This window comes from Chelmon rostratus, chromosome 11 (assembly GCF_017976325.1).
Source record: "Chelmon rostratus isolate fCheRos1 chromosome 11, fCheRos1.pri, whole genome shotgun sequence".
Classification (NCBI taxonomy): Eukaryota; Metazoa; Chordata; class Actinopteri; order Chaetodontiformes; family Chaetodontidae; genus Chelmon; species Chelmon rostratus.
In genome coordinates, this window is record NC_055668.1 from 1,169,967 (window position 1) to 1,182,803 (window position 12,837).

The 12,837-nt window shown below is 39.3% G+C and overlaps 1 protein-coding gene across 1 annotated transcript in view; it reads right to left on the reverse strand.

Moving 5' to 3' along the window:
* Positions 1–8,885, reverse strand: part of ncapd3 (non-SMC condensin II complex, subunit D3) — a 33,013-nt gene extending 24,128 nt beyond the window's left edge. Inside the window, exons 1-10 of the mRNA XM_041947921.1 lie at positions 8,803–8,885; positions 6,949–7,118; positions 5,583–5,745; positions 4,138–4,304; positions 3,648–3,812; positions 3,505–3,566; positions 3,335–3,422; positions 1,273–1,406; positions 390–462; positions 48–173 (exon numbers count right to left, since the gene is read on the reverse strand). Coding sequence (XP_041803855.1) covers positions 48–173; positions 390–462; positions 1,273–1,406; positions 3,335–3,422; positions 3,505–3,566; positions 3,648–3,812; positions 4,138–4,304; positions 5,583–5,745; positions 6,949–7,118; positions 8,803–8,869 — 1,215 coding nt within the window. The 5' untranslated portion in view covers positions 8,870–8,885. The remainder of the gene's footprint in view (positions 1–47; positions 174–389; positions 463–1,272; positions 1,407–3,334; positions 3,423–3,504; positions 3,567–3,647; positions 3,813–4,137; positions 4,305–5,582; positions 5,746–6,948; positions 7,119–8,802) is intronic.
* Between the last annotated feature and the right edge of the window lie 3,952 nt (positions 8,886–12,837).

Below are 12,837 nucleotides of genomic sequence, written 5' to 3' on the forward strand. Positions count from 1 at the left end.
AATATTTTTTTCACACAATTGAAGAGGTGACAGTTGGGACACTTTACCTTTGAGCTTCTGGAGAAGTTAAGCAGCCACTTGATGAAGCAAGCGTAGTCTGTACTCTCCATCTGAGAAGTCAACATCCCCACAGACTGGGCGCCGTGGCTTCGAAACTCGCTCTTCTCCACCATCTATACATCCACAGCAGAGACGTTATATCACAGCTATACTGATGCATCATCTAATCATAATGTCACAACAAGCCACCTACCTACCAGTACAATCATCTGTAAATATTCTTGGATGTTACTGCATTCATGAAACTTACACAAACAGTTAACAGCTACACAAACAGAAGTCAGTTTTATCAGCATCACTGCACACGGAGTGTTTGCTGGAGGATTCACCTGGAAGCAGATATGCTGCAGGAGGATCTGTAGAAGAGGCAGCGCCAACTCCTTCAGCTCATTCACAAGATGACTGTAATCACAAACACATAAATCATGTATAAAGTAATTTATGGTTTGTAACATATCTGCAGTTAAACAGCTAGTAATCTGAGCAAATGATCAACATCCAAGACATTTTGATGTGAAGCATTAGCTCTAATCTTTATATTCTATCCACCTAAAGAAATAAAGGAATGATTAGAAGCTGGAGGAGCTTGTTGTCACCATTTTTACATATTATGCTGTTGGCAGTAGATAAACCTTTATTGATCCGTGTGAAGAGGACTTCACAGTGGGCCCTTTTTGGTGTTGTCTTGTTGCAGCCCCCTCCCTTTTTATGAATTGTTAAATAGTTATTTAACTAATAACAGAGCTTTTATTTTATGTATCCCTGTATCCTGTGTTTATCTAATGATTCATAATGATGTAATGATTTGTAATTTCATCTTAGAAACTTGATCATCTTGAATCAGGACCGTCTGTATTTGGATCTACCATTTAGCATTATATTACATATATATATATATATATATATATATATATATATATAGTTGAGCGCTGAACTACTCAGAATTTCTTCCACTTATGCGTTATCTACTGACCTGGCTTTGTGAAAAAAGGCTAAGGATTTTCTACCAATGACACAACAAGCGTTTCATGCTGAAATGTGTGGGCCTAACTGAGCAGAATCTTTCATTCACTGCAGGCTCGTGGAGATGTTCAGCAACTTATTTCAAAAACTGAGACTGAGTAAAAAAAATTCCTTTCTTGGTTCGAATTTCAACAAATTGCTGTATACCAAACGTTTGGCTTCACATTTGATCAAAACCCAGATGCTTACCAAACAAAATGGATGGCCTGGTCGCGGGTGGAGAGGGTGGCCTGGCTGGATACAAGCAGGGAGGGTTTCCCTCTGCTGCTTTTCTTCATCATCAGGATCACGTAGAGAAGCTGGTGGAAAACTCTCCGCAGGGACTGGAATACAGACATCAGTTTGGATTAGAAATATCCCTCTATTATGGCATGAAGAACAAATAATGTTGTAGAAATCACTCATGTTTTTCCACACCAAGACCACACTACGCTATTACGTTTCAATTAGAAATAATGGTTTTACTTGTATTTACTTGTATCTGTAAAGTTTATGTGACACCAAGATGTTGGATATTTTTTCTACCTAACCTTCTCACATCGTTTCATTTGAACTTTGAGACCTGATGAGGTAAAACAGTATAAGATAAGATTTATTAATCCCCAGCTGTGGAAATATGAGTGTTACAGGCAGCAGGCAATAGCAGCAGGAAAATAATAACAGAATAGGAAAATACAAAAGAAAAGTTGACTATACTGTATATATGTACATTTTATACAAGAACCATAAAAAATATACAAGAAAAATAGATATTGCCACAAAAGAACTTTAAAAAAATATATCCATAAAAATATGCTACCAACAATTTGTCAAGAATTTCTCACTTTTAACAGAAATTATACATGGATTGAAACTGCACATGGTGGGTACAGATAAGTTTAGTCCAGTGTTTACTCTATAAAAGTATAAATGCATAGGTTGAGTACTGAAAGAGAATGAAAAAGTAATATTGCACAGATATGTCGTGTATGTGATTGCAGGCTGAAGAAAACGTAAATCACACATTGGTGCAAACCTTAGTGAAAACAGTTTGAATATGGACCAGGTGCTACATTAATCAGCAATGCTGGAGTTGAACACTCTCAGAAATATGTTATTTCCATTTTTGTTAATCATCTTGATTTATTTTGTGGGCCCTTTTTCCTCCACATTACCCCCAGGTTGGGAAATAATGCTGCTCTTCTATTATCCCGCCAGGCAGATTTTAGAGACTAGGGATGAAGAAAGTTTATTTTCGCAATAATCAGAAGATTTATTTTATCTGATATAAAATAATTGAAAACTGCACTACTTTGGCTCTGATGCAACGGCTTGTCTGTCTGTAGTCATCACGCTGTAGCCTCTGTCGTTGTCCCACCCAAAGCACTCTCTGATTGGCTACACTTCATGAATTATGGCCTATCAAGACTGAAGGCTACTGTGTCACAGGCGGGTGGAGGACCGTATGTGCAGACTGGAGCTGCTCATGTTTTAATGCTTATCATTTAAATGTTGCAGCTGGTAAAGGTGGGGCTCATTGTAATTACTTTACATACTGTCTCCTTGATTTTTTACAAAAAAATCGATATCCATAAACTATAAGGGTCAAACTTTCATATCTCTGAGATTTCTGCTGCCTCTCAGTACAGTGAAGATAAAATTTTCTGATATTCTGATAGTCAAGAAATCAGCCTTCTCCTCTTGTTCAATACATCTAAAATGCTTTAGGCGTGTGAAATGCTTAAAAGGCAGACAGACCTGGGCAAAATCAAACTTTTTTGCATGGCTAAGTATAGTACCTACTTAGTATTTAAGTACAAAATATTTTCTTTACCATCACATTTGGAATTTATCCACAGCCCATGCAAAAAATTGTGCAAACAAGAGTGAAGAATTTTGTCATTTGCAGTATATGGCAAGTGTAGTCTTACAGCCATTCAAAGCATACAAGTCTTTTTAGCTGCAACTGGCCCAAACTTTTCTCAGCTGTCTGGACCATCATCAGACTGGCTCAATTGGCTTGAGAGAAAGAGGAGGGGCAGACGTCCTGAAAATGGTCTGTTCCACTCTAAAGTTTTTGTACCTTTCACTGCATACTATGTCAGTATGATTTGCCATTACACAGTGTACAATGTGCTGTGTAAAAAAGAGGAAAGGAAGAGATTTCAGCCATACTTGGGCAAACATAGTTTAGAATCTTTGCTTCCTGAAGGTGGTATTTAGAAAGATCTACATAGTAAACCAACGATGGACCATGATTATTGGATCTTACCTCTTTCTGGTCTCCGTGTTTTGGCAAGCAGAGCAGCTGCAGGCCGTAGAAAGCCATCTCAGGAACACTCCTCAGCTTGCTCATATCTCTATGCAGAAATAACAAAACTGTCAGCTCTTTCACATCCTGGATAACATTCTTCAACAAGACAGAGAAGTAAGAAAACTCACTGCGCAGCAGCAAAGGTTAGCTCTCCGATGACTGGCTCAAAGTACAGCAGCTTACTGAAGATCTGCAGAGAAAAAAACACTCAAACATGAAGACACTGCAGCAGAGTACATGCATCAGCAGCGATGATGGAATCATTACTTACATTCATGCAGTTGCTGGCGCTCTGCGGTTGGTCTTTGAGTGGAAAAGTCTGCAGAAGTCTGAGAAGGCTTTGAACCAAGAGAACCACTGCATCTCTGATCTTCATCAACTCCTGACCAGAGAAATGAAGCTCCTCTTCCTCCTCCTCTTCATCATCCATTTCCATCTGAGGAAAGAGTGACAGTCACCGTCATGTCCACACACCCTCAACACATCTTCTCTAATTCCACCAAGGGTCATATTAATAACACATTCTGTACCTATGGACCTTTGTTAGATAAGATAAGATGATCCTCCAGAGAGGAAATCCAGGTGTTACTACAGCACAAGGACAGAATAAGTACAGATACTAAATAGAGAAACTTAAAGACAATAAGTAAATAAATGTTCATAAAATAACATAATAAAATAGAACATATTTAAACGTTTTTATGCCATCATATCTTTTAATTGTCCTGAGGGTTAGAGTGATGTCTGATACAGGAGTGTACCTCGTGAGGGTCTTTCCGCTGTGGTTTGGAGCGCTTGCCCTCTGCCTGAGAACTCTTCGGGCCGTCTTTCTTACGCTTCTTTCCAGAGTCCTGAGGCCAGCAGTGAGAGGTCAAGTCTGCACACGTGTCCAATAAAACCTCATGAAAAACCTTGTTAGCGATGCTCCCTAGAATCAATAAACACAAACATAGAAAGTCATGTGAAAAAACTGCGCACACACTCACATAAAACATTGTACACCACTGTGGACTGTGTTACAACACCCAGCAGTCAACCTAAACTTTACGCATTGCCAACAGATTTCACCTAATGGAACTAGACATAAAAACAACTTGTGTGTTTAAGCACTTTGATGTCAGACTGTAGATGAGAAGGTAAGGACAAGGTGAATTATTTTCTCATTGTGCTCTCGTTGTGCTGAGGTACTGCCATGTCAGTGGGAAGCCCTTAAGTTATTCATAAAGGGAACAGCTTGTGAACTTGAGGTTGCCTGTGGAGTTTTTGACTACTAGCACTATGGAGCTGTTTACTCATGAGTGGGTGCTTGTTTTCTTTGCTTGCATTGCTGCTTGATGCAGCAATGCATCAACAAAGGCAGTCAAGAAGACTGCAAGCTAGTAAATATGAATGTAAACAATGCTGGATTAAAATACTTGTTAATTGAGGAAGGACATGCATTCAACATGTGTGTTTAATGCATGTCCAGGGATACATACAAGGTATGCTGGTGAATAATGCTGAATGCAAACATAACTCTTGTTCATTTAAAAGATCATTTAAGTTGATGAAAACACTTGTCAGGCCAACAGTTTTAATATTACAAGGAAAACAAATGTCCACTGTAAACCTCCCTCAGTTTACAGACCATCTCATGCTTCAACTTTGACCTGCTTATTGTACTTAGAGAAGATTATCTACACCAAATAAAATGGCTTAGACCATCTAAATAAAATGTAGGTTGATTTCCAAACTTTCTGATCATCAAACAGTCTGTGTTTCTTGACCTGTCCGACTCTGTTGTAGTGATATCACACTGTACCCAGATCTCAGCAACTAACTTGATGAATACAATGTCATCATATCCAACAGAAATGATAGCAAAGTCTAAGAAATAAGACGTTAGTTGTCATGAAGTAGAATTACCTGTTGTGTAAAATCCAACCTGCTTTTTAAGAATACATTGTGGGAGCTATTGGTTACATTCTTTGAAATTGATCTCTTTTTGTTTTTTTTTTATGTTTATCAACTGTAAATATATAATATAGTGCATACCAATTCACAAAGAAGCAGTTAATTGAAGAGAATGAGCTATATAGTATCTGCTTCCTGATTCAATAGTCCCAAGAAGAAACAATCATTTGAACCGTATTGCCGTATTGACTTTGTGAATTCATTGATGCAATATGTGAGCCTTATTAGGTGAATATTTCTCAGATTTCCTCACCTGGGATTCCCAGCAGCAGCAGGTAGACTGAGGCGGCGTGCAGGCTGCTCACTCTCTGCTGGGCATTGGCCCCTTTGGTTTTTCCCGCCAAGACAAAGGAAGACAGCACAGCCACCAGAGACTTGACTGACACCCCGTTCTCTCCCAGTGTCGCCCAGATGGTCTGCAGTTCAACATGGGGAACAGTTTGCACTTACTGGTGCTACCACACATGAAAAATATACCTTACACCAAGCTTCTTGAGCAACACAGCAAGGCCTTAGACAACGAGGTCAAAACATCATTAGCCTGCTTGACTCAAAACTAGATCAACACGGCTCAAAGTGGAAGACCGTGGCCAACATGTCTCATCCCTGGAAATCGTTACAGTCAGTGAGTCGTGAATCTGACAGTATTTGAGACAATTCTAAGCTAAAGGATATTTCTAACAACCTCAGCCGAAGGGGTCAAAAGCTGTCTCATTCCAGAGTTTGTATCCAGTTTCCAAGGTCCTACCATAGGGTTGACTGTTTAAGCCAAAATGCTGTTTTAGAGGTGCTTGAATTTATTTTTGTACGTGATACCAGAGCAGCAATTAATTTAGTTTAAGACAGGAAGTATTGTGATTGTAGAATGTCTATTCTAAAGAGCTTGCTGCTTCTTTTTCTACCATATGTCACTGCCAGTAACACCTTAGTAGCTTATACAAATCTATTACAGTACACTAGTCACTCCTGATCTGCACTGACCTGCTGCAGCTTGGTCTTAAGGGTGCCATTTGTTTCACTGTGCTCACATCCCAACCCCACCTATTGTACATTTGCGGGAATTTAAATAAACAAAAGCCTGTATAGGAGAGGTAAGAAAGTAAGAGCCTCTATCATGACCCCTTATAAAAATTCAAGGCAAGAGAAAGGCTTGCATTCAAATAAAATAATCAACTGTAATAAACATCATAATGCTTGTCCTGGGAAGTTTTTATGTGCGACTCTGGCGCTACACTGTCTGATTGTTTTGTAACAGTTCACTTTGAATGTCATGAATCAGCACATGCAAGGCAGCAAGTGTGGCCTGCAGAAGTTTCAAATGGAGAGGAAACTGTCATTGTTGTGGAATACAAAAGAAAAAGTAGACATACACTAGATACTAGACCTACACTGATGATCAGTCTTTGCATGTTAACTTTTTGGCACACTGGGCAAAAGAAAATGAAACTAAGGACAGCCTGTAAAGCATGAAATCCAGAAACTTGATTGAGGATTTGGAAAATGAGCAACAGAAATGAAAAATAAAAATGATTTAAAGTCAATAGAGTAAAACAAATAATCCAAATAATTTGTGTTCCCTGGAGGAGAGACAGAGTGTCTCTATACGAGATCAGTTTTACCTGTGCGCCATCCCTGTCTGCAGACTGTTGCTGGTCAATAGCATGGACAAGTAAACACTGGTACAGAGTTCTGAAGGCCTTCTCTCCACTGGCTGCAAGTTCTTCCTCTGTGTTGTCATCCAGTGGTTTCCTTTCTGTGAACTCTAAGTCCCACACCTCGTCCACCCAGGCTGAAAAACACAACAGTTGTTACATTACCTGAAGCGACAGCATACTGCAAGAGACAGTACTTTTGAATTTGAGGAAGTTAAAAGCTGGCAAACGCTTAACAGTGAAAATTTGGTATCCTCATTGCCTCCATGAAAGGACTTGTCTCCATTTAAACCAACACTATGCCTGGTCTTTTGTCCCTTGAAAAAAGTTGTTCCTTTTAAATTAAACTACTCAAGAGTTATAGAAACAGAGGAAACAACATAAGCAGGCCAGTGATGACTGAATCTCTTAATGATGTTTCAGAGGCATTTAAATAGGGCTGCCACTAGGGATTATTATCATTATCTAATAATCTGACTATCATTTTCTAGATTTCCTAATATAATATTAGGCTGTAAAATGTCATTTTAGCCCATTGTAGTGTCTCAAAGATCAAGGTGGCAGTCCTGTTTTGTCTGCATAACTAGGGCTGCAACTAAGGATTGTTTTTATTATCGATTAATCCTCATATTATGTTCACATTTAACGGACTAAATTGCTAAATCTGTAGAATGTCAAAAATTATGAAAATGATAATCATAATGTCACAAAGCCCAAGGTGACGCCTTCAAATTGCTTCTCACAGACCAAAAAAACTCTTCATTTAGTCACATAAACGACAAAGAAAAGAAAATCCTTACATTTAAGAAACTGGAATCAGTAAATATTTGACATTTCTGCTTGAAAAATGACTGAAATGATTAGTTGATTATCTATAGTTATAGTTATCAACACATTTGGCTTTTCTTTCATTTTTATCAACTAATCAATTAATCAACACATCGTTGCAGCTCATCACTCCAAAGCCCAAAGATATTCAATTTAATACCATTCATGACAAAAAAAAAAAACAAAACAAATCCTTACAAGCATTTTTGCTTGAATGACTGAAACGTATAACGTTAATCAGTCATCACAATAGTCACCAGTTCATTTTGTGAGGACTGGCTGGCCACTAATCCTTGGACCCTCAACTCAGATTGACAAAATAAAAGGTAGCATCACTCCCAGAACAGACAGACGTGTAACTGATGCTATATTTACAGAGTAGACAAAAAGTCATATTAAAATGTAGAGCAAATAAATGTTCAAGTAACTAGCGTTGCAGAGTCTTTATATGGAGGATTTATTCAACCATTTTGCGTATTTAATTCCTATATGTATTGTCAATATGTATTTGTATTATTCGTCGCTCATAATCACTATACACATATTCCAATTGCTAGCGTACGTTATTTGGAGAATCCAACGCCAAAACTTCCTTTACGAACTGGCTAATTTAACGTTGCCTCGTTAAATTTTGGTAACGTTACAGCATGGCTCTAAAAGCTGGGCTCACTCACAGAGGATGAGCTAAGGGACAGCTGAAGTCGCAGTCTGTGTGGACAGTTGTTTTGCAGGCGCATTCGCCAGTCTCCCAACAATTCAGTTATCAGGCGTAGGTTTGTTTTAAATGTGCTTTGCTTTCAAACAAGCGTCACTGGCTAATTTACAAAATTTGTGAATGGAATTTGAAGCGCTGTTTATCCTGTAACACGTCAGGGCACAAAACCCGGAAAATAGCTAACGTTACCAGGGCGGCCTAAAAATATCAGACCTCATTCCATAATTTTTTCTTTCAGAAAACGTGGTCTACATCATAGACAAAATAGACGAACTTACCGTCTGGAATTTCTTTTAACTTCAGAAAGCGCAGCGCTGATAAAAAGTCCATCTTGTTTTGAATCATCCCGCCCGAAACTGCATAGTTTTACACATGCGCAGAGAAACATTTCTTCTTCCTCTGATCAGGTGACTCTGTCACTTTTCATTACCGCCATCTTCTGACCTGGAGTACCGCCGGTTCAGCTTCCCCAAAGCGACAACTACCCATGGATGTTTTTTTCTCGCTATTGAATGCAGAAGTTCAAACGTGCATGTTAAACGTGACTTTAGTTCACACAGCTGAGAACATGGCTGCCTCAGATACGAATACCATCACGTCAATAACTGAAGCTGAGAGGAAAAATAAACACTGTAAATTAGACCAAAATCACATAATAAAGTGTTTTATAGAAGTGTAAGACAGGGATTAAAATTTAATTCTTGAGAGTTTTACTATTAATATTTCAAATATTTAAATGGACAGCAAATTTGTTTCGAAATATTTTAAAAAACAATATTTTATAAATCATTTGTGTAAGTAGCATTTTGTCAACAGAATCAAATTGTTTATAATATTCAACCTGTTCTCACGATTCAACATCAGTCTTTTAAAATGTGAAAATACCAAATTCATCATTAGAATTTGAAGAAATGAATTACACGGATGTATTGTGTTGATTGTTAAAATACTAGATGGTATAAATATCTGGTCCTGCACTTTATTGCTGGCATCAGGTTACATGAATCTGGCCTGACTTTGAGACGACTTTGCCGTTGCCGACCAATTACCAGCGTCATGGCCAATCGTGAATCACAATCAGGCGTTTACACTCATGTAGTGTGACAACGTGTCATGCTGTCAAGTCTAGCATGTCAGAATTCATTTGTCTTGACACGCCAACTGTGACATCCACGATACGTTCCAACGTTGACCAATCAGGTGCTCTCTCCAGAGCGCAGTCAGGTAACCATGGCGAGGAGGAGGAGGAGGGATGCTAAGGTTGCTGCTGTCAGGTAGAAAAACTAATGACAGGAGAAGTTTGTTGAGCTGTGGCAACAGTATCCCTGCCTACTGGATGTTTCCTTGAGGGAGTATGTGATGGCTGCAACTGCTGCCACTCAGCTTGCATAAATGCCTACACTCCTCTTATTTTGCTTTACATGTAATTATTCATGTAGCTGACTTTTTGACCTCATGGCATCCACATCGTTAGTTATCCTCTGTACAGTCACATTGCAGTCTGTATATTGAGTTTGCCGTAAGTTCTAATGGTTTGTCCTTTGAGTTACCAGTGTTGAGGGTCTGGCTGCTGCTGGAGGAACATCTGGCCAGACCTGAGCAAAAGCTGCATCAGGGGGATTTAGAATGTTTAGTTTAGGAGTTTCTTTATTTCTGTAAATTATAGGAGGGTTTTTGGTGATTTTGTTTAGTTTAATTATTAGACTATTCCGACTGACAGACTAGTTGTACTGATTTGTTTTATTTGTCGTCTAGTTGGTAATGTTTGCTTTTGTTGTCTCTTTTGTCTCACAAATGGTCTGATCAGCCAGTATATATGTTCCCCTCTGTGTGCAGCTTGTTAGGTCAGTTTTGTCTTCATTAGGTCAGTTCAGTCGCTTCAGTTCCATTCAGTTTAAGTCATAATAGCCTGAGTTAAGTTCTGTTCAGCTCACATCTTTTATTGGCCCAGAATTTTATGTATTTTTCTTTTGTAAACAATTCAATTATTTGTGAAAATTCAACTGTGACTCTTCATGCCTGCCTGCTTGGTCCCTGACAGAGTACTGTCATAACATTATCCCTGGTCCTAACTGTGGGAATATGCTTAACGTTACTTCAGTAGCATATGATTAACTAGCTACTATTCCAGATCTAATATTAAAGTAGCCTGTTTGATGCAGCCGACACAGCCAAAGCTGCTCCCTTTAGAATAAATAACTATGGAAATAAAATGACTATATGTGAAACTCATTCCTAGTGTTGACAGGTATGATTATATAGGCCATTTTCTCAGGATGGGAGGCTCAATGCTGTTATTGAAAGGATGTGTTCCAGTTTGCAAGTCATATCACCATAGGGGATCTGGCAAATTATTACCTTTTCACCACTTCCACATTAATCAGCAACTGTTACATTTTAGCAAGAACAGCGAGACAGGCAGGTTGAAGAACAAAGAGCGATGTAATGTAGTGTAACATGATGCAACACAGCAGGCACGTCTCGCCAGCCTCAGAACACAAAACTCTTAGTGCTGAAGTGCTTGGAACACACTTTTGTGTTGGATGTGTTCCAGTGATCATGACGTCACATAACATTACTGACTTAACCAGAAGACTTCTGAGGTTGGGTGAAGAGATGGCAAAACAGCTAACATTACATTGCCCCCTCACTGTGGGCAGGATTCTTAGCTGATTGTCATAGCGTGAAAGTGACATGACATCCTCTTCTGCATGACACAAACACAGGAACAATGGGGGATTGTGGTTCTCTGTATGTGTCACAGCATGGAGACAAACTTTGAGATTGCAGTTGTCAAGATGAATCTGGTTGCTCTCTGTCTCACTTGTGCCAATTCTCTCTGACCAGTGAGGTATATGAGCAGATGAATGTAATATCATAAATAGGTTAGAGTAAGCAGAATCAGAGGTAAACTGTGGTCTGAAGCGTTGATCACTCTGGGTTGTGGTATGTGAGGTCGCGCAGGGTCAGATCTGGTAAGAAGGAGACCAGATGTGGAGGTGTAAACATGGAGACCCATCTTTCCTGAAGGTGGACATAGGTTAGTCGGGTCAGCAGAGGAAAGCACCTCTCATTTAAACAATTCTCTAAATACGACCTTGTTTTTGAGTTAGGAAAGAAATGGGTGGAGTAAGATGGAGCACTATGCAATATATTGTGTTTTTTTGTATGTTAACCGCAGAGTCTTCTGATCTGACCCTGCAGCTCTCTCGGATGGCCGGCAAGGTCTCTTCAACTCAAGCTTGTATCAGCTGAGTTCTTCCTACATCATCATCGCACCACTGCTCCGCATGTCCTGGCTGATAAACAAATTTGAACTATTAAGGAGAAGATAAGTGACCTTGCGACAAATGGAGCCCCAGCCATGGTTGGTCTACAAAAGGGATTAATTATGTTGGTCAATGAAGAAATTAGTCGCCTTGGTCTCGATTCAAGTGATTTAGTTGTATGACACTGTATCTTACATCAACAGAGTCTGTGTGCACATTCTCTGAAGCTCAACAATGAAATGACAACAGTCGTAATCAGAAGCAGAGAATCAAACAGCCAGTTCAAGAAACTGCTGAGTGAGCTACAGAGATCTGGTTTGCCATTGTGAGGTGTGATGGCTAAGCCCCATAAATGTGCTCACACGGTTTTACAAACTGAGGGAAGAAGTAAAACAGTTGATGGAGATGAGGGGAAACCCTGCCCTTGACTCAGTGACAGCAAGTGTCTGTTTGATTTGGCCGTCATGGTTGACATTAGCAAGAACCTCTCCGAGCTGAACCTCAAGCTTCAAGGTCCAAACCAGCTTCTCAACTCTCTGTATTCAAATGTTAATTTATATGAAGGAAGATTAAGAAGATGAAGTTTGCAACAACCTACTTCTTAAAAACTAACTCTTACAAAGACTGAGTTCTGCTCAACCCGGACTGACCCAAACCTGGAAACCCAGCTGGTAGCATCATCATCACCACCATCTAACATCAGATGCTTCACCAAAAACAAGCAGTTCCAGCCATCACATTAGAGCTTAGTGTGGTATGTGTTTAATAAGTATGGCACTCAAAGGATGATGTAAAAATTGAATTGGCCCTCGAAGGTTCCCAACCTCTGTTGAAGACAGAAGTTAGAGCAAAGCATTTGACAGAAAGCACCTCAAATGAAGCTTTCAGTGAGGAATCTGACTTGATTTCAGTAAAATCCCAAGTCTATTTTCCCATTTTCACCTGGTATTAATAAGCTTTCTCCTTATCTTGTTTCTGCCCACATTGTGATCAAAGTCAATATGCAAATTAGGTGGGCAGCATAGGCAGACATGTCAACAAACA